At 38.6% G+C, this 21,031-nt stretch overlaps 1 protein-coding gene across 5 annotated transcripts in view; it reads left to right on the top strand.

Annotated features, from left to right (window-relative positions):
- Positions 1-21,031, top strand: part of mctp1b (multiple C2 domains, transmembrane 1b) — a 38,432-nt gene that overhangs the window by 11,003 nt on the left and 6,398 nt on the right. For 2 of the 5 annotated variants that reach the window (XM_085280615.1, XM_085280619.1), the window contains exons 2-12: positions 5,153-5,267; positions 5,361-5,503; positions 5,606-5,685; positions 7,516-7,639; positions 10,063-10,104; positions 14,467-14,505; positions 15,873-16,040; positions 16,134-16,264; positions 17,833-18,019; positions 18,109-18,202; positions 18,315-18,417. In XM_085280615.1, the coding sequence (XP_085136741.1) occupies positions 5,153-5,267; positions 5,361-5,503; positions 5,606-5,685; positions 7,516-7,639; positions 10,063-10,104; positions 14,467-14,505; positions 15,873-16,040; positions 16,134-16,264; positions 17,833-18,019; positions 18,109-18,202; positions 18,315-18,417 (1,226 nt within the window). The remainder of the gene's footprint in view (positions 1-5,152; positions 5,268-5,360; positions 5,504-5,605; positions 5,686-7,515; positions 7,640-10,062; positions 10,105-14,466; positions 14,506-15,872; positions 16,041-16,133; positions 16,265-17,832; positions 18,020-18,108; positions 18,203-18,314; positions 18,418-21,031) is intronic. The other 3 variants (XM_085280616.1, XM_085280618.1, XM_085280617.1) reach the window with 3 other exon arrangements.

Here is a 21,031-nt window from a genome sequence, read left to right as displayed (position 1 = left end):
ATATAGTAATATAATAGCAATTGTCATGATAGGCTTACTTTACACTAACATCTGCATTACTTTAGATAAAATACTGTATTACAAAAATATGATATCTGTCTGTAGATGTGATGTAGAGGTGAGTGTTTAAACATGGACGTCCAGTCCTAAAATAGGCATGTATCGGTGTAGCTGGGGGTGTTCCCAGCTTGGCGCTTTGCTTCCTGATTTAGTACCACAGGACATTTAAGCCTTTCTTAAGCTGCTTGTTAATTCTGGCAGAACGTGTTAGTCATATAATGTAAACATCCTGATTCAGCCTCGGACTGGGTTTGTGCACTTTTTGGCCTCCATACTCATCTGTTTCGTCTTTCATACCGGCCAAAGTGATAGGCTGCAGGGTGTGCAAAGACGTTTTAATGCTGGGTCACAATGAAGCAGTAAAACCTGTGAGCTGTTGCAATGAAAGCCAAAGTAACACCGCAATAGATGGTTGCTGTTGACTGCCAAGATGAGAGATAACAAACAGCTTCACACAAGAGATGTGACTGGTACATTTTCTAAGAGTCTTCATACCACAGATTTTCTCCAGTCACGCTTTAAAAGCAAAAGTACAATCACCAATGCCACCAAGTGTAAAACTGGCATGAATTCTCACAACTCAAAGGAACAGACATTGGGAATACACTTAATTATTGTTTGTTTGTCTGGGTGTTTAGTAAGTAGCTGAGGCTAGAATCCACTTAGCTTAGCGTAATAGTTGAAACAGGGGAAACTGTTGAGGCTTGCGAAAAGATTTCCATATCATTGCATATTCAGTACTGGTGTGGGCTTTGAGCTATGAGTGTGCTTGTTGCCAAATGCAGCGGTATGATTGGTCAGATCTGTTTATCTGAAAAATCAAGCATGACTCCAAAAAAATAAATGCTGCAAATTAATTCTGCAAGAGTTCATGGCCGGTGTAAATGGCTACATTTTATAATAACTACAATAACTGAGAAAAATTTTTATTACACAAAATATTTGCATGAGTTTCAAGTGTTTGGTGTGTAAAGGTCATTAGCTCTTCTGATGCCCAAGGTTTTAAAAGATGATAATAACATGCAAAAGGCTACATTACCAGTGATCCAGTACTTTGATCTGGATCACAGAAAGAATAAAAAATGGACATTTCAGTTTCTGGATCTGAACCCAAAGCCAACGTGGAAGTGCATTAAAGCTGGATTCTGGAAGACATACTGTCTTCCTGTATATTCCTCTAGGCTGTAAACAGACATCTGGTCCTACAGAAGTCAGTGGGAAAACGGCCCTTGGATTTAACCTCTCCAAACACTTTCCCGATGAGTTTATGTGCTCAGTGACTCATTTTGGGGCACACAGTCAATCACTTCCAGCATTGTGAGGTAATTTTAGAGAAAGCCAGGTGATAATAACCCAGAGCTACCTCTGTAGATTACATTTTACACAAGACTGTCCTTTGTACATGACCTGCACATGCTTGTGTTAACCCACACAAATAGTGGGCTCTCATAATGAGTTAAAAAAGAGGCACTCATTCCTAATGTAAACAGGACATGAAACATGGAGCCAAATCCAGACAAGAAAGGCTTAGTATGCAATGTAACCTTATCATGAACGCAACCACTGACAAATGAGCAAAAGGAGGTCTGCATTTCATTCGCTATTCAAAATATATACATAGAAAAACACATACAGTTTATAAGGTAACATAGACTTTGTTTTCTTCTTTGGATGTTCGCTGCCTTTTGGTCGATTCTCTGACAAAATGAACCCACACTGATCTGGGAATAGTTAGAAGGTCAGAGTTAAGTGGTTTGACAAACAACAAGAAAAAGCGATGTCCTGCGAAACTGGACTGAAAGCGAGTGAAAGAGCAGCCAGTGTCTAAAGAAAGACTTTGAAAGACGTTCAGAAAGCTCATGTAAAGATATGAGGAGTGGCTCAAGACTCAGGCACAGTAATTTTACAGTACGTAAAATTGACACAGGAAACTTTATACTCAGACGAGTTGCCTGCTGGTTGGATTTTATCTCTTCATATGTCTTACCCTACTTGTTACATGCAGCTATGGGTGGAGACTAGGCTACATAAGACTTTAACAGCCCTCCTCCAACAATCCAGCCTCCACACAGACAGCTTGACACACTCAGCCTCCTCATGTTACACAGGATAGTCTCACTCACTTTATTATCATGTTTTCTGTTTCCGCCAGTGGAATTTCCACAGCTTGCCAGAGCAGAACTTGGCACACTTCAGAAGTTTCACCCTCAGAAAGCAAGCCTGTGTTTCATAATGTGTCTACCGGATTTATAGCTGGGCAGGAAAGCTGTAAGACTTGATGCTATAAAGCTTTAAAAGTGGTTTATAATTTATGTTGTTACATCACTGCATCAATATAAAATCACACTTTTACCACAGTTTTTTTTGTAAATGTATATTTACATAGTCTTGACTTAAGGTCTTAACTCAGTCACCTTATTTCACCCTCGCTAAAACACAATATGCGAAACCTTCCACCATTAAAAAACCCCCAAAAAACTCTAACCACAAAATCCTAATTTCAAACTATAGTCACAAAATCTCTGACTTATTTGACAAAATTCTTTCTATTCACAGTTTGCTGCAAAATTCAAAGCTGTATCTTACAGCTTTGAAACTCTGAAGCTGTGTGCTACTTCATAATTATGTTTGACAAGACTTCGACTAGCCAAACTAATAAAAAAAACTGATGGTTTGATTTTATTGTACTTTTACTGAATTTATTTTATCCCTTTGCTCTGTGTTAGAGAGTTATCTTTAAAGAACAGAAACTCACTCAATCAAATTAAGTGGTCAAACGAGCTGATTGGTGAACCACAGCTCAACCTAGCATCCCTGTACAGTGCTGAGTTGCAGCGCTCTGCTGGTTCAGGTTTTTTTGATGACTCACTCTCTTTGCATAGTGATTTTCAGTTTCTTCCTCTTCTTTCTGGTCCCAAAGTGTAGAACAATAAGGTGTTGGCTTGATGTTCTCTTGTGGCCGCTGGGCTGCTCCCATGGTGGCCCTCTGTGGCCTGGACATCTCCCTTATCGGGGGGGAGGGCTCTGCCGGGTGGTCTGGGGCCCTGGGACCCTGTTTTCAACTCGTATTAGAGGGGTGGTTTTGTCTCTAACAGGTACTGGAGTTGGCGATACATTGTGCATTTCTATTTGTTTCTATCTCCCCGTATCTCTCCTCTACCGCACCACCACCTCCTCTTTTTGCTCTCTTGCCTATAAATGTGATAACTGAAGTAACACAAATAGAAATAAATAAATATTGAAGATTCACAAAAGAAAGAGGAGGCTATAGAGATTCTATATAGCTGTTCTTGCAAAAGCAACATTTGTTTGGTACCACAATACATTCAGATCGCAATTCTGATTACAAAAGCTGCCAGACTTGACAGGATATTTAAAAAAAAGAAATGTAGCACCTGTTTACTGAATTAAATAAAACAGACAATTAGAAAACTTAGATCACAAACTTGTCTTTAGCCAATTTTCTTTCTGCAGTGTGCAGTTTTTTTCCCATTTTATATCATAAATGTAGATATTTTGGTATTTTACAGTGTTTTTCACAGTGTTGTCAAACTGAACCATTAATGAAGACAAATCAAGAAGTTACTCAAAAATCAAAATTAGTTTCAGCTGTCACTACATTATTCAATATATTGCAATGCAAAAATTTATTGTAAGTAGTCTGTGAATATGTGTACAGTACAGTACACATGCTCAGTTTGTTTTCCAGTGAGTCCACTGTAAGGAGCTCATATATAATATCATATTGTAGAAATATTGATCAGAGCATCTCTCTGAGTGGAAGTGCTTGTGTTGACAGGATGCTGCTCTCCCAGCAGAGTAGTTGTGTTACATTTGCAGTGATGGATGCAGATTGATGTTTCATTGTCAGTGATTGCTTACATACATGTTTTCAATGAAGTGTCTTAGCTTTAATATTGCATGGAAATAATTCCAGCAATTAAAAATAAGATGAGTTATACCACCTGTATGGTGTTTTAAGAACACCTAAGAATTAAATGACTCACTGTACATTACATTACATTATCTAATGCGTAAAGTTTTACTGACAGTGGTGAACCCATGGTTGTATTGTGTGTCTCTGTAGTTGTTTTGTGCCTTTCAGTTGTGGATTAGTGACTGAACTCAATAAGCGAATCGTTGCAGGCAGATGCAAACTGGTGGAAGACACAAACATGAGACTGGGTCAGTCTTTAGCATCATTTTAATCATTTATCAGTGCAGGAGCTGGAAAGATGAGGCTTTCTGATGCTGAGAAACTCTTTAATCTTTTACTTCCTGTTTTGATCTTTTCAATGGCTTTACCAGCATTAAGGAAGGGTTTTGTTTTAGTGATGCATAGTGATACCATAACAAAACTGCAGCATGTCACGACACACAGCCAATGCAGGGACCACAAATGAGGTTTATATATCTGTCATTTAGTGTCTCTTTGTATGTAAGTTTTTATAGTCATTTATTGTCTCTAGTTGTGTCGTTCTTATATTAATCTCCCTGATCACAGACTCTGAAACATGTCCCACTGACCCATGGACTGAGCTCCATCTGTGGTCTTTGTAAATATCCATGTATAGTTGATTTTGGCGTGGCAGAGTGCAGATGTCTGTGACAGTTCCACTTTCAATATGTGTAGAAATGTTCAATGAAGTTAAACGGTCCTGTCTCGCAGAAACTGTATAACAGGTATTAAAGCAGCGTTAGACCACTCGTGCCCATGCTGTTACTTATATTCTGTTTCTGCATTGCCACAGAGGTGATCATATTGCAACCGCAATGAAAGTTTTAGGAAATGGAAAACAATTTGCACCTCAGCACTGTGATCAGATAGGAGGAAGGTTCTTTCATGTAATTTCCTGTTAGTAATCACCCCTGGGACAAGATACCAAGCTGAATTAGACACTTTGGTCAGAGGAAGTGTGTAAGCTTAGATGTAGATAGCTACCATGAGTTAGTGAAACTACACTTCAGTGACAGGCTGGAAGAGACTTCTCATAAAAAATGTTGGTGAGTTTAAAGTCAGGATGTGGCTGAGAGGGCTTTTGTAGAGAAGCAGTTTATTGCATGTATTTAATGCATTCATTTGTGCTAACAGGGAATGGGTACTTCATGTCCTTCGGGGTTTTCTTCTGACCAAGCTCGGTCGGGGATGTACAAGCTGGAGATCGAGCTGAAAAGAGGACACAACCTGGCTGTCCGAGACAGAGGAGGTGCAGTGACATCTGTAGTTAATTGCATTTTTCAGCTCTTGCTTTTATGCATGTGTGATAGCTTTATTTGTCTATTTTTATTCGTCGATGTAGGAACAAGTGATCCATATGTCAAGTTCAAGCTTGCTGGCAAAGAGGTTTTTAGGAGCAAAATCATCCATAAAAACCTCAACCCAGTGTGGGATGAGAAGACGACCTTAATCATTGACAGTCTGAATGAACCTCTGTATGTCAAGGTAAAGACTTAGAACTAACACACACACACACACATACACAGCTTTTCCATATTATTCTTAATGAACATTGGTCAGTGGAGATTGTTTATTTCTCTTCTGCAGGTGTTTGACTATGACTTCGGCCTTCAGGATGACTTCATGGGTTCTGCTTTTCTTTACCTGGAGTCTCTAGAGCAGCAGAGGTATGTCAGATATTAGTGCCAACATTGTGTTCTGAAAAACAAGAACAAAATAATAAAGAAATATTTTAATAATTCTTTGCATGTTTCACGAAATGAAAAAAGACACAGAATAAACACAGATAAAATGCTGTTGTATGTATGTTTTTATTGGTGTGAAAAAACATTTTCTCCCTTCCTGATTTCCTTTTTTTGTATGTTTTCCACACTTAAATGTTTCAGATCATTGAAGAAATATTAGACAAAGATAGCAGAAGTAAACAAAAAATGCAGTTTCTAAATGGAGGTGCTTAATATTAAGGTGGAAAAAAGTACAAACGTACATGGCCCAGAGTGAAAAAGTGATTAACCCCTAAACCTAATAACTGGTTGTGCAGAGTTGTTGTGATTCAGCCACAGGGTTTTCAAGCATGAACCGCCTTTTTAAGGTCATGCTACAGCATCTCAACTGGATTCAGGTCAGTACTTTGATTAGGCCACCCAAAAATCTTCATTTTGTTTTTCTTAAGCGATTCAGACGTGGACTTGCTGGTCTGTTTTAGATCATTGTCCTTCTGCAGAACCCAAGTGTGCTTCAGCTTGAGGTCACAAACAGATGGCCGGGTTCAAACTGTGGTCATAAATATTTTGTACTTGTAAATCAGACTGCGTAGTTGTGAACTGAGTTATATAACCTTGTAAACCAAAATATCTGAAAATGTTATGTTTGTGCATTCATAGATAACATTTTTTTTGTCTGTTTGTAAAAAATATTTACAGAAGTTACACATTTTTTTCAAGGTCTGGTTATAGATACAAAGCAAAAAACTACATATTTTGGTGACAACAATTTGAGCCCATGTGGATATTTTTCTTCAGGATGTTTTGGTAGACAGCAGACTTCGTGGTTCCATTTATCATGTACCATGCAAGTCTTCCAGGTTCTGAGGCAGGAAAGCGGCCCCAGACCATCACACTACCACCACCATATTTTACTGTTGGTACGATGTTCCTTTTCTGAAATGCTGTTACTTTTTACAATAGATGTAATGGGACACACACCTTCCAAAAAGTTCAGCTTTTATCTCGTCAGTCCACAGAGTATTTGTACAAAGGTCTTGGGGATCAAGGCTTTTGAAGATCTTTTTTTAGGCTTTTTTTAGGCAGGTCCTATTCGAGCTGAACTTTCCAAAAGATGTGATACATCACAGTTAATTTATGTTATAATAGGAAGGGGCAATGACTTTTTCATGAAGGGGCATGTAGGATTGTTTTTTTTCCCTCTTAATAATAAACACCTTGATTTACAAACTGCATTTTGTGTTTGCTTGTGTTATCTTTGTCTAATATTTTAATTTGTTTGACGATCTAAAACATTTATGTGTCTTTTTTCCCCCTGAATTTATAAACAGGAAATTAGAGGTCATCCAGGTCTTTATGTCTTTACGCCATTCAAACAGTTTAACTAACCGGTGTGTGTTATCTGGCCTTAATGGAAAGATAAGGTTGGGTGTCATCTGCATAGCAATGAAAAAGTATGCCTTCTGATGATGCTGTGCAAGTGAAGCATGTATAATGTAAACAGAATTGGTCCTAGCACTGAACCCTGTGGAACTCCATAATTAACCTTGGTGTGTGTGAAGAGGACTCTCCATTTACATGAACAATTTGGAGTCTATTTGATAGGTATGATTTGTAGTTACATAGACAGGTACGTTTAATACCGAATGAATTAGGTTGCACCTAATTACTGAACCTAATCATCGTGTAGTGACACTGGCCTTATAAAAAAAAAGCATGCCAGAAAGCAGAGCAGAAAACACACCTGCACATATTCATGACTGTGTGTTCCAGGACGATACCTGTGACTTTAGTGCTGAAGGACCCTCAGTATCCTGATCAGGACCTCGGTACTCTGGAGCTGGCCGTCAACCTGACACCTAAAGACAGTCCCATCGAGGAACGCCGAGACTCAACAGTATGTATGAAGATTATGTCAGCTGATATTTCTCTCACTTGATCTTTTTTTTTAAATCTTATTTTAATTTGACCTGCTTTAGTTAAATAAATGTCAAAAACACCACAACTGATACACTGACATGAGTTAATGCAGTCAGAACTTAGGGGCAGGTTGAAAGGAAATCATTTTTACATGTCAGCTGTGAAATTTGGTTGACATGGTAAAGAGCTTAAACACTCCCGCGTGCACACAGACACACACACACACACACACACACACACACACACACACACACACACACACACACACAGAAAATGTTCTGTTAGAGGAAGTCTGTTAGTGTGAAAAAGTATTAAATGAAAAGTGTTTTATGTAGAAAAACATTCCACTGTTTCTCCTTCTTTCTTGCACTGATGGATAAGCTGAATTGTTGAGGTAGAGCAATTTTTTTTATATAAAGCTGCATCTAATCATGATGTTATATGAAGATCAATTTAACTAATATTCTTCTAATATCTTTGGCTTATGAATGGCCTAAAGTAACATCCTTGTATTTCTTGTTTTTCAGTTATTCCATTTTCCCATTATGATATCAAATTGTATCACTTGCCTGCAACCCTGATTTTATTTTACTTGTATTGTTGATTTTGCATTCTTAGTTTATTTTTTAAAGTTAGTTTTAGTAAATTTTTAGTAAACATACCATTCTGTGGCATGTGCAGATGCTCTTCGGCTGTTGCTGCATCTTGCACAGAGGAAAACTTCTTATGCAAAAGACCAACTTTCAGAGCGTAGCATATGCTGCTTCCTATGCATGGAATTTCCAACTATGCATCCAACTACTTATCCCACCAACAGTAACTGTCTGTAATCACCTCACAGATGTAACATTATCTAGAGCTACTTTAACTACCACTGATATTTATTTAGTCTTTTTCTCCATTTGGTCTTTCTCATTTAACTTAAGTAATTACTTCCTCCAAACCATCTAAGTGTCTTTTAGACCCCATTCCTACAAGACTGTTCAAAGAAGTCCCACAGTTAATTAATGCTTCAATCTTAAATATGATCAACTTATCTCTAATAATTGGCTATGTACCACAGGCCTTCAAGCTGGCAGTTGTTAAACCTTTACTTTAAAAGCCATCTCTAGACCCAGCAGTCTTAGCTTATTATAGGCCAGCCTTCATCTCCAACCTTCCTTTCATTTCAAAAATTCTTGAAAGAGTAGTTGTAAAACAGTTATCAGATCATCTGCAGAGGAATGGCTTATTTGAAGAGTATCAGTCAGTTTTCAGAGCTCATCACAGCACAGAAACAGCTTTAGTGAAGGTTATAAATGATCTTCTTATGGCGTCTGACAGTGAACTCATCTCTGTGCTTGTCCTGCTAGACCTTAGTGTTCTATACAGTTGGCCATAATATTTTATTATTTTATTAGCCCTGCAGTGGTTTGTATCATATCTGTCTAATAGACTCCAATTTGTTCATCTCCTTGGTGAGTCCACTTCACACACTAAGGTTATGGAGTTCCACAGGGTTCCATGTTAGGACCAGTTCTGTTTACATTTTACATGCTTCCCTTAGGCAGTATAATCAGAAGGCATAGCATACATTTTCATTGCTATGCAATGACACCCAACTTTATCTATCTATGAAGCCAGATAACGCACACCAATTTGAAACTGCAGGAATGTCTTAAAGACATAAAGACCTGGAAGCAAGATTGAAGTAGAAAATTAGAGGTCTAATTTCCTGCTTCTAAATTCAGATAAAACTGAGGTCATTGTACTCGGCTCTGAAAATCTTAGAAATATGGTATCTAACCAGATTCTTACTCTGGTTGGCATCACCTTGACCTCCAGTAACGCTGTGAGGAACCTTGAAGTTATTATTGACCAGAATATGTCCTTCAATGCACATATTAAACAAATATGTAGAACTGCTTTCTTCCATTTGCACAATCTCTAAAATTAGAAATATGCTGTCTCAGAGTAACGCTTTCTTTCACAGCAAGTCTTTTGTCCTGTCTTCCTTCTCTCACCCCAACTGTTTGCGGCAAATGGTCGCCCCTCACTGAGCCTGGTTCTGCTGGAGATCTCTTCCTGTTAAAAGGGAGTTCTTCCTTCCCACTGTCGCCAAAGTGCTTGCTCATAGGAGGCCATATGATTGTTGGGTTTTTCTCTGTATGTTATTGTAGGGTCTACCTTACAATATAAGCACCTTTAGGCGACTGTTATTGTGATTTTGCATTGTATAAATAAAATTGAATTGAAAAATTGGCATACAGTAGCTTACTAATAATTATGTTATTATTAATAAACCCAAAACATTTAGTTACTTTCCAGGTTTGCACATGTATAGGAAAAAAATCAACTTTGAAGTTGATTTTAGTTTTGTTGTCCTTCAGTAAAGATGGGTCTCTATGTTTCCTGCTGCAGATGGAGGTTAAGAAGTATGGACTAAAACATTATGTGCATAAAGTAAGTGTAGTGGTGATCAGGCTCTTAGTGCTTTTCCATAGTTTCACCTTGATTGACCCTTTCCTAGGTCACCTCTAGTTGAGTAGCTGCTTTGAGTCACGATAGAGAGCACAATGCAGTAGAGTCATCTGTCAGACTTGTATAGGCTAGTAATAACTTTTGTGCAGTCAGTTTGTCTTTGTAGCTTTCGATGTTTACTTTCAGGTTTCTCAAAGCATTTTCTCAATTTTTTTATCTTCATCTTTTGGCTTCATGTTTTCTCAGCACCCCTTATGAATAAAATAAAATCAGCATGAATTATAAACACTGTTACTATATTTTCCTGCACCAGTGATCAAAAGGCTAAGATGAAATTCTTCCTGGGTCTTTACATAAACGTTATTTTGAAGCAAACTTTTAATCTCAAATTGCAAACGGGTAGCATCTTTTCTGATATATCTGCTGGCTGTTAAATTTCAACATTTTTAACACCACAAACATATGGTTGTTTCACTTGGGATTATAGAGAACAAATATCTTAGTTCCTAATCCGACTTTATGGATGAGTCTTTGCAGGCTGATTGGCTCTCGCAATAATCAGAAAACTGACTATAGTAAGGCAAATATGTGGAGCCTCATCAAAGTAGGCTTGATTTTCTGACATATAAATACTGTCACAGTTGTTGTTTCGATGAGACACCAAAAACTCCACTGAAAGACAAAAACTCTCGAAATGAATGAAACACCACTGAAACACAATTTTTTGTGTTTTTTCTAGTCATATGGAGTTCTGTGATTTATTTCCACATAATCACTCAATATTTACAGTGCTCTGATTTTAGAGCCTACCAATCCCTGAGGGCGATAATGATCTCCTTAGCTACATGCTGCTCCACTACTTTTTTTGGACTGCAGACACTTTCTACATACAGTCAGGAAAAAAAGATTAAAACCTCAAATAGCCATACCTTAGAATGGTAGGTTTATTTGAACAGTGAGAGACAAAACAATATATATTAAAAAAAATCCAGAAAAATGCATTTCAAAAAAGTTATAAATTAATTAGCATTTTCATGAAGGAAATAAGTATTTGATCCCTTTGCAAATTTCTGCTTTAAAGCTTTAGTACTTGGTGGCAAAACCTTTGATGGCAATCACAGATGTCAGACATATCTTGTAGGTCAAGTTTTGCACACATTTTGTCCCATTCCTCTTTGCAGATCCTCTCCAAGTCATTAATGTTTCATGGCTGATGTTTGGCAACTCAAACCTTCAGCTCTCTCCACAGATTTTCTATGGGATTAAGGCCTGGAGACTGACTAGGCCACTCCAAGACCTTAATATGCTTCTTCTTGAGCCAATCCATGTTGGCTTGCCCATGTGTTTTGGATCATTGTCATGCTGGAATACCCACCCATGACACATTTTTAATACCCTGGCTGAGGGAAGAAGGTTGTCACCCAACATGTGACGGAACATGGGCCCATCCATACTCCCTTTGATGCAGTGCACTTGTCCTCTCCCCTTGGCAGAAAAACTCCCGAAGCATGATGTTTTCAACTTCATGTTTGACGGTGACAACGGTGTTCTTGGAGTCGTAGGCAGCAATTCATCCTCCTTCAAACACGGCAAGTTGAGCTGATGCTAAATAGCTCAATTTTGGTCTCATCTGACCACAACACTTTCACGGGTGGCTGTAGCTCAGGTGGCAGAGCAGGTCAGCCACTAATCACTGGATTACTGGATGTAGTGTAAAGCGCTTTGGGGTCCTTAGGGATTGAGTAAAGTGCTATACAAATGCAGGCCATTTACCATTTACCCAGTCCTCCTCTGAATCATTGAGATGTTCAGTAGCAGCTTCAAATGGTGCCCTTGCGGGCTGTGCAGGATTTCAGTCCTTCACAGCATACTGTGTTACCAACTGTTGGTAACTATGGTCCCAGCTGCTTTGAGATCATTGACAAGTTCCTCCTGAGTAGTTCTGGGCTGGTTCCACACTGTTCTCATTATCATTGAAACTCCAGACCGAGGGAGATTGGCAGTTATTTTATGATTCTTCCATTTGTGAATAATCACACCAATTGTTTTCACCTTCTCACCCAGCTGCTTGGCGATGGTCTTGTAGCCCATTCCAGCCTTGTGTAGGTCCACTATCTTGACCCTAACATCCTTGGAAAACTCTTTGGTCTTGGCCGTGGTGCAGAGTTTGGAATCTGGATAGATTGATTGCTTCTATGGACAGCTGTCTTTTATACAGGTAACAAGTTGAGGCTCCCAATATCAGCTCATTACCTCTATAAAATACACCTGGGAGCCAGAAATCTTGCTGATTGATAGGGAGGCCTTAAATACTTATTTCCTTCATGAAAATGCAAATTAATTTATAACTTTTTGGAAATGAATTTTTCTGGATTTTTTTGTTATTGTTCTGTCTCTCACTGTTCAAATAAACCTACCATTGAAATTATAGACTGACCTTTCATTGTTAGTGGGCAAACATATTAGATTAAAATTAATACTAATAATTAAGAAATAAGAATAAGAATAATATTAAGAAAATGTATTTTATTAATAAAATTAATAAAATAAAATAAAAGCACAGCATAAACTCTGAGGCAGCTTTCTTCAGAAAGGAGCCTTCAGAAAGCCATAGTTTTCCAGGCTTCTTGAAGGACATTTAAGGCGTTTCTTTTTTATATATTTCTGCCTTTTCTTCTGTTTTCTATATGGATCATTCCATACTACTTCAATACTGCTTAGGTTCAGACTCTGGGGAGACCAGTGCATGAGTAATAGTGTACCACTGTGTGTCTTTTTTTCCCCATCCAGGTAAACTCTCACTGTGTTGGCAGTGTGTTTTAGTTAATTACTGTGCTGAAAAAAAAAGTGTTGCTGATTAGATGCTTTCCAGGTAGTATTGTGTCTGATGGATCAAAATTCATCAATATTTACAAGATCCCCAAAATCTGGGTGAAGTTCAACCCCAAACCCCAACATCTAGCATTTCCATAGATTCAATTAAAGAACAAAGAAGAAAGTTTGTGAAAATGTAGCCAAAATCAGTGAAAAACTTTGAAAGACCTCCAGAAAGCTGTAGAACAGAGATCATTGCAAACAAAATGTAACAAATTAAAGGGAGGTATTTTTGCACAGTTCGGTTGCTAGAGTTACATATCAGCATCCCCATCTAGGCTTGTCTTTCCGCTCAGCAGCCAGCTCAGTTTTTATTCATGAAAATTCCCTTAAATGTTTCAAAAATGTGGTGACATTGCCCCACAATGTTTCACAATGAATGGATTCCGTATTATCTAAAAAGCAAAAGTTTAACTTTGTGAAACGTTGTCCACAGCACTAGTTGACTCTTGCTGCAATCGGGTCGGCCGTGTGAGATGCGAGTGCCCATTTCTGTATTACATTAGGTGGAGCTGTCTTGACATTCATCTTTATATATTACTTGTGTTTCAGAAAAGCAGTGTATAATATGATTATAACACGATAATAACATATTGTTTTCTCTTTCTGTACTGACTTCCTAACATTGCTATACTGTCCAACTCTGCAAACAAAACCTTGCCCTATAATACTTGATATGAAATGAATCAAGTTGCTCAACTTGACAGGGCTAACCTTTAACATAATCCAATACAAAGAAGTGTAGTAGGATGGCTTTGGAGAGAACTCTTTAAACAGCTGCATACAGCAGACATAGACTGCACTGTATTGAATAAACTCAGTAATTCTATTTATTTTGGTCTGCTTAGCTGTGATTATAGTTTCTGCTCAGTTAAATGGAGCTGCATGAAGAGATGGTTTCCAACTGTATCCTCAGCTCTGAGATATTAAAAACAGCACATCTTGTTCATGTTTAATTCAACACATAAATTCATAATAGGCCAAGTCTGAATTGGTTCTCCAGCTGCAGCCAGAGATACAGATACAGAGAAACAGCAGTAAAAAGAGAGTTGGAGGGAGACGGAGAGAAAGGAAGACAACAAACAACAACAGACAGAAAACCATGACACTCAAAGTCTCATTGGCTCTAATTGGCACACTGCTGAGGCTGAGATAATGAATGCTCAGTTCTGGTGAAGATCTTTTTTTTTTGGTAGACTCTTTTTTTGGTGCCTTATTTATAAAGCTTAATTGAAGCAGGACACCTCCCCTTAGTTTTATTTCCCATTTAGTTAACAGAACCCCATCCTACAGCTTCCCCTAGTGGCTTAAACACAATGGTACCCTATTTAAATGAAAGAGGTTTTGGCTGTTTTCATATTATTTAATAAAAATGCAGACACACTTTGCAGCCCTTTAGTTACAGCTATCCATTCAACTTTTCCACCCTGCATAAGTCAGTAGAAATAATCCATTTTTATGTATATTCAGACTATGCTGCTCAGGAGGTCCTGGAAACGATCCACTAAGGTAAATAATCACCATGCCCATCATCATCATCATCATCATCATCTGTGCATGCAGTAACAGCTTTCCTTAAACTGTCCTTACAGCTTTATGCTTATCACTCTGCTCTTCACTTTATTGTGTCTTTACCTTGACAGCCTTGTTACCATCTTGTGTCAGAGATTTTTTTCCCCTACTGAGTTCATATTTTTATCACGAGAGATATTTTGCTCTTGGTGCTGTCATTTCCACCCACTATCTGCCACCAGGGCTCTGTTCTTCATCCATGTTAACATGGTGTTATCAGGCCAAGCTAATTCTCTTCCTTACTTCTTCAAATAAAAGTTGGATGATTTACTAATCTTTAATCATGTCCCCAATAAATGCTCTGTCTCCTGTTTGAATAAACTTTACTAATCAAAGATGCCCATAAAAGGAGCAAACAAAGAAAAGTTGAAGAATGTGAAGAGACTTGTGAGCAGGAAGAGTGGAAAGGCAGTTTGTACAGATGGCATACCGGCGTAGGCAATGTCTAGACATTGTACAGTAACTGCCTCCTATGAGGTTTATGAGAGGAATCGAATAACTTTCAGTTCAAATGATCGTATTATTTTACATTATTTAGCCATATTTCTATATTATATATAGAAATAAGGAGGACAATATTATTTTCCCAAGATCAAGGAAATGCAAACCCCTTTGGCATCATCTACCATTTAAAAGGTTGGTGGATTTTGTGTGAAAGCAATACAAAGTGCTTATGTAGATAAAAGGCCTGTATGAATGTGTGTTCTTGATTGGTGGAATGGGATTTGTAATAGAAAGTGCTTTAACTGCTCAAATTCAGTAGAAAGGTGTTACTAGAAGTACCTGACATGAGTATGTCCAGCAGTTTGTCCTCCTGACATAAACAAAAGGATCTGCTCAGAGAAAACATTTCTGCATTTCTCTATTGGGTTTGAACTCAGCTGAGTAAACTTGTGTAGTAAAGACATAAAAAGCACATGTGCTGAACACAAAATTTTATTTTGCTACTGCAGCACTAAAATATTCTAATTGTGCAATAAAATGTTCATAAAGTGAATTAAAAAACAGAGTCAGTTTTCAAGAAATTCACTTTATGGATCCTTTATGTATGGCCTGATAACATACAAAAATCTTAAATAAATATCTATTTTTCTCCAATCCCAAGGCTGTTGGACTTTATCGACTTATCTACTTTACCTCTATTCTGGCAGTTTTTTAAATTTTTGTATTTACCTTAGAGCAACATGATTCGAGGTTTGATTGATCATCATCTTTTAGAGCAGGAACAACAGAGCCCTGCATTGTGTTCTTGTTGTTACTATGTGGCAAATAAAGTTGTGTATGTGTGTGTGTGTGTGGCCCAGCAGCAGCAGTCTATACGTCTGTCAGAGCTACATCGAAAAGCCCAGCTCTGGCGAGGGATAGTCAGCATCGCACTAATCGAGGGTCGAAACCTCATGCCCATGGATCCCAACGGTCTGAGTGACCCATATGTCAAGTTCAGACTCGGGCCCCAGAAATACAAGAGCAAGGTACAGCATGTGCAACTAAGGTCATACTTTCATGTTTGAAGCCCAGCTCTTTCAAATGAGGAGATGTGTCAGTATTTGTGTGTGTGTGTCTAGACAGTGCCAAAGACCCTGAGCCCACAGTGGAGGGAGCAGTTTGACCTGCATCTGTATGAAGAGACAGGTGGGGTGCTAGAGATCACGGTGTGGGACAAAGACACTGGAAGAAGGGACGATTTCATTGGGCGGTCAGTCTCTACTTATGTTTGGGTGATTTCTGTGTGAATTCAACTTTATTTATATAGCGTTATCAAAGTAAATACCCTATATTATTGCAGACAGAAACCTAACAAGCCAACAGTCCCCTAGGAGAAAACAGATGGCAAAAGTGATGGAGAAAAAACTGTCTTTTAATAGGTGTTAGTGAGGTGGCATTAGTTAGGTGGTGTTTAATGTTCTCTCTGTGTTCTTATTCTTGGACACAAGCTTCAGAAATGTGTGCTATTATTTTATTGGGAGAAAGGATTTTGATTTCTAATTCATGTTGAACATTTGACATTTCACAAATGCTAGTGTTTAAGTGTAATGTAATTTCTCTCAGTTTGAAAGTGGATTTTATTTTACCCATGTGTCAGTGCTTAACACATGGATCCTGGAATGCCTAGAACTATTCAAGATCAACAGGACCCTAAGAGCATTCAACGAGGATGTGGTGAACAATACTAGAGTTCAACTTCAAACCAAACCAAGTCACCATCAAGTGTGGGATTTACCAAGAAGATGCTCTGTCCCCACTGCTGTTCTGCATAGGCCTAAACCCTCTCAGCCAGAACATCAGCAAGCCTAACTATGGATACTGCTACAGAAAAGAGGAGTCATTAGTCACCTCCTCTACATGGATGACATCAAGCTGTATCACAGGAACGAACGAGATACTGATACTGGAAGCTCAAAGGCAAATGGGAACCATGAAGAGACTGCTAGGAAAAACTCAACCACCAAACACCTCCAGAGAGTAAGGCAAGTCCTGAGGAGTCAGCTGAATCGGTAGGACAAGATCCAGACAATCAGCACTTACGCCCTGCCAGTCATCAGATACCCTGCTGGGTTAATAAGGCCGCCAAAGGAGGAGAGGGAAACCACTGACATCAAGACAAGGAAGCTCCTTACCATGCATGAAGGGTTTCACCCCAAGTCCAGCAGATAAAACAGCAAAAATCCATGAATACATCAGGATGATGGCCACAAATGATCATGTGCTTAGTGAATACCTCAGGTATCAGAAACCTGAGAAAGAACAGGAAAAGAGAAAGAACCATGTACCACTGACAGACAGAAGAAGAGGCTGATATCAAGAAATCCTACCAGAGGTCAAAGCAGGACACGCCTCCTAGGGTGGTTGAGAATGTCCGAGCTTTCAGATGCAGATGGTGATGGCTAACCAACTGGACATGTTTGTGGTGGAGAATCAGATAAGGAAGATACATGTAACTATACCAAGTGAGAGCAACATCAGGCATAGGAACATTACAATGTTGAGAAATACCAAGGGGTGAAGGAAGTGGTCAGTGACAGTGGTACCTGTGCTGATCGGAGCACTCGGGGGCAATGCCCCCCAATCTGTCTGTTTGTCTGTCTGTGTGTTGATAGATAGATAGATAGATAGATAGATAGATAGATAGATAGATAGATAGATAGATAGATAGATAGATAGATAGATAGATAGATAGATAGCAACAGTTTTTGGTTCAAACTTCATTTTTACTTAAATGTTCAGCTCATTAGCTCGGTGTGTTTTGTTTTGAATGTGGTTCAGCTGCCAGTTGGACCTCTCCACTCTTGCTAAGGAGCAGACGCATCACCTGGAGCTGCCACTAGAGGAGTCTCAAGGCTTTGTTGTGCTGCTGGTCACACTAACCGCTTCGGCTGCTGTCTCTATCGCCGACCTCTCTGTGACCCCGCTAGATGACCCACAGGAGCGTAGAGAGATACTCCAACGATATGTAAGCAGCACGCTGAGGGCAACTCAGATGAAATAACTACACCATCTTAACACACATATTACACTGTTGTGCTCAATTTTCTTGTGCAGGGTGTGACGAAGTCATTCTTTAACTTAAAAGATGTGGGCATAGTACAGGTGAAGGTGATGAGAGCAGAAGGTCTCATGGTTGCAGATGTAACCGGTAAATGAAAAAATGACTCTGATTTCTTGCCTTTGCTTGCTCATAATACTTTGCATTATTCTTCATTCTTACTGTGATTCATCCATTATCATTATCTTGATTGGTCGCTCAGGTAAAAGTGACCCTTTCTGTGTGCTGGAGCTGAACAATGACAGGCTGCAGACACACACCGTTTACAAGAACCTCAATCCAGAGTGGAACAAAGTCTTCACCTTGTGAGTTGACATTTATCAGTGAAAACCAGGAAAAAAGCAAACCATTTCCTTTGTTTCAACTCCTTGTATTAAAAATATATATGCATGAAAATTGCCACTTTGCTGTATTTTATTGGTTATGGTTTTCTAGTAACTGTTCTGTGTGTTGCTACTAAATTAGGTAGTAGAAGAACCTGGACCTTTAGCTGTTACTGAAGCCTTAGTGACTTCACGGCAATTTTGTGACTTCATGAATCTTTGCTCAGTGCAGATAAGCTGTTAACAAATCAAGCTCATTAAAAAGCAGGTGACACAGATGATGATTATTGAGTTGGATGCTTTTTGTGATACATATATAGCCTTCTTGGCTGTCAGAGGAAAAAGTTTATGGATGAGTAGAATGAGGAGGGGTGGGTTTAAAAAATCGACTCAAATCGATTTTAATTTGAAGAATGTGATTTTTAAATATGAATGTAATTTTGCCAGTAAAGCCAGAATCTCAGGTTAAAGCTCAGGAAATCATTTCAACAACCACCAAACAGCTAAAACAGCAAATGATTAAAGAGCCAGTAAGCAGATTCAGCACAAAGATGGAAACACAAAGTGTGAATCCCCATGTTAATATGGTGGCACGTACACAGACACACCATAGCGTGCTGAAAGAGGCATCTCACAGATTCTGATGCTGCAGGTTTCGTCACTCCCACCCAATTCACTGAACCAGCAGCAAAAGAAGGTCAAAACTGCGCTTCACAAAAAAACATTGTCGTGAATTTACCAGTTTACCATAAAAAATCTCTATTTTCTGCATTATTCGCTTGTTTATTACGCACCAGTTTCCCGTTGTGTTCAGTGCTGTCGGCCCCAGTTTTGTTTTTTTCCCTTTTTTAAAAAAATGACCTCCAATAAGAAAGCCTAATTTCTGCTGTTTAATACCAAAGAAATGTAAACTTTTACAAATCATGCCAAACTACAAAATGCTAGGCTGTGTCTCTAATAAAACCTCTGTAACTTGTAACCAGCATCAGGTAATGTTCATATATTGATTCATGGTTTTTCTCTGTTTTTGATTGTTAAGGTTCAAAATTGTGTCTCGTCCTCAAATGCTCTTTCTCAATTCACCTGTTGCACTTCTGAGCTTTCACTAGACCAGAGGCTCACTGAGACTATGTGTATGTCTTCTACTAAATAAATGTTTTAACCAAGAACCTCTACTTAAAAGCTTAATATAAAATGATCTGATATATAAGTGTTTTGTAAGCATGTATTGCAATTCCTTCTATGGCTCCAAGTCACTTGCACAATAGATTGTCCGAACATCGCGCCGAACAAAGCTTCCGACCCCCAATTAATTGACCGAGCTCCAACTCTTTAATAAGCACAGATATGCATTGTGTATAAAATAGTCATAACTGCTTAAGGCCTTCTTAAAGCTGTCTGTTACATTGTTAAAGCCTCGTCTTAGCCTGCTGCTCAAAATAACTTCCTGCTTCTGCAACTCTCTGCAAGCCTGTTTCCTGTCAGCCTGTGACTTTTTAGCCTTTCTGAAAGACACACACTGTTCAACCCCTGAATGCAATATAAACTCCAGATTATATTATTAATGCAATGGTAATGATGACAATTATTTAACAATAGCAGTAAAATAATTTCCCTGCTCCACATGATCTACTGCAGAATATTTTTAACGGGGTTATCTGCTATAACAAGCCAGGCCAGGAAAATCTCCTTTATGTTTTTGTGTTTTATCCTCAGTTACTTCGACACAAAGGCATCTGCTGTGATGCTTACGCCTCTGTGGAAGTCTCATAAGTGTCAGCTTTGTTTTTATACATAGATATAAAATATGGATATGTGCTGATAAATAATCAAATTATAATATTTTTGACTGTCTGAGTCAAAACTGAATCTAACTGAATTGAATCGCATTGGCCATCAGTTATAGAAATCAGAGCCGATACCCAGCCCTAAGAATGAGTATCTCTGTATGAGCTTCTCCACGAGCGATGTATGAAGTAGAGCCAAACCGACTGGTGATTTCTGAGGTGGATGCCAATAGAAGTGGAACTAGCGCTGCTTTTGAAAGCCTCCTGTAGCCAATCAGAAACAAAACAAAATCTGATTTTCAGTCAGACACATCAATCAACAGGACGTCAGCCATTTCCTCTGGCCTTGTTGTCTTTCATTCTGACAGAGCTCTTAGATAACTTTTTGTTTTAGCGTACTCACAGTTGACATCAGGATCAAAGCTGTGGTACACAGCATTATATTAAGGGTGAAGGATGGGTTTATTAATTTCAAGAAAAGTTATAGTGTTCATAGATAGTTTTTCTTAAGCTGCAGGGGATGCCACTTCCCAAATATTGAATACATTTCCACATATGAACTGTTCCGTCTTTCTCTTCCCCATCTACATGCCAAATATCCTTGGGCAAGATACTAACCCCAAGATGCTGTCTGATGCATCTGTCTCTATATGAATGTGTGTGAATGTTAGATAGAAAGCACTTACATAGTAAGAGCATAGAAAAAAGTGCGTGTATGAATGGGTGAATGAGCCAAGTTGTATAAAGGGCTTTGAGTGCTGAGTTAGAGTAGAAAAGCACTATATAAGAACCAGTCCATTTACCATACT

The sequence above is a fragment of the Mchenga conophoros genome, linkage group LG7, assembly GCF_057382185.1.
Source record: "Mchenga conophoros isolate Kocher_MC1m ecotype Shallow Benthic linkage group LG7, M_conophoros_male_GT1.1, whole genome shotgun sequence".
NCBI lineage: Eukaryota > Metazoa > Chordata > Actinopteri > Cichliformes > Cichlidae > Mchenga > Mchenga conophoros.
Note: the sequence above shows the minus strand (reverse complement) of the source record. Positions and strands in the feature narration are given on the sequence as shown.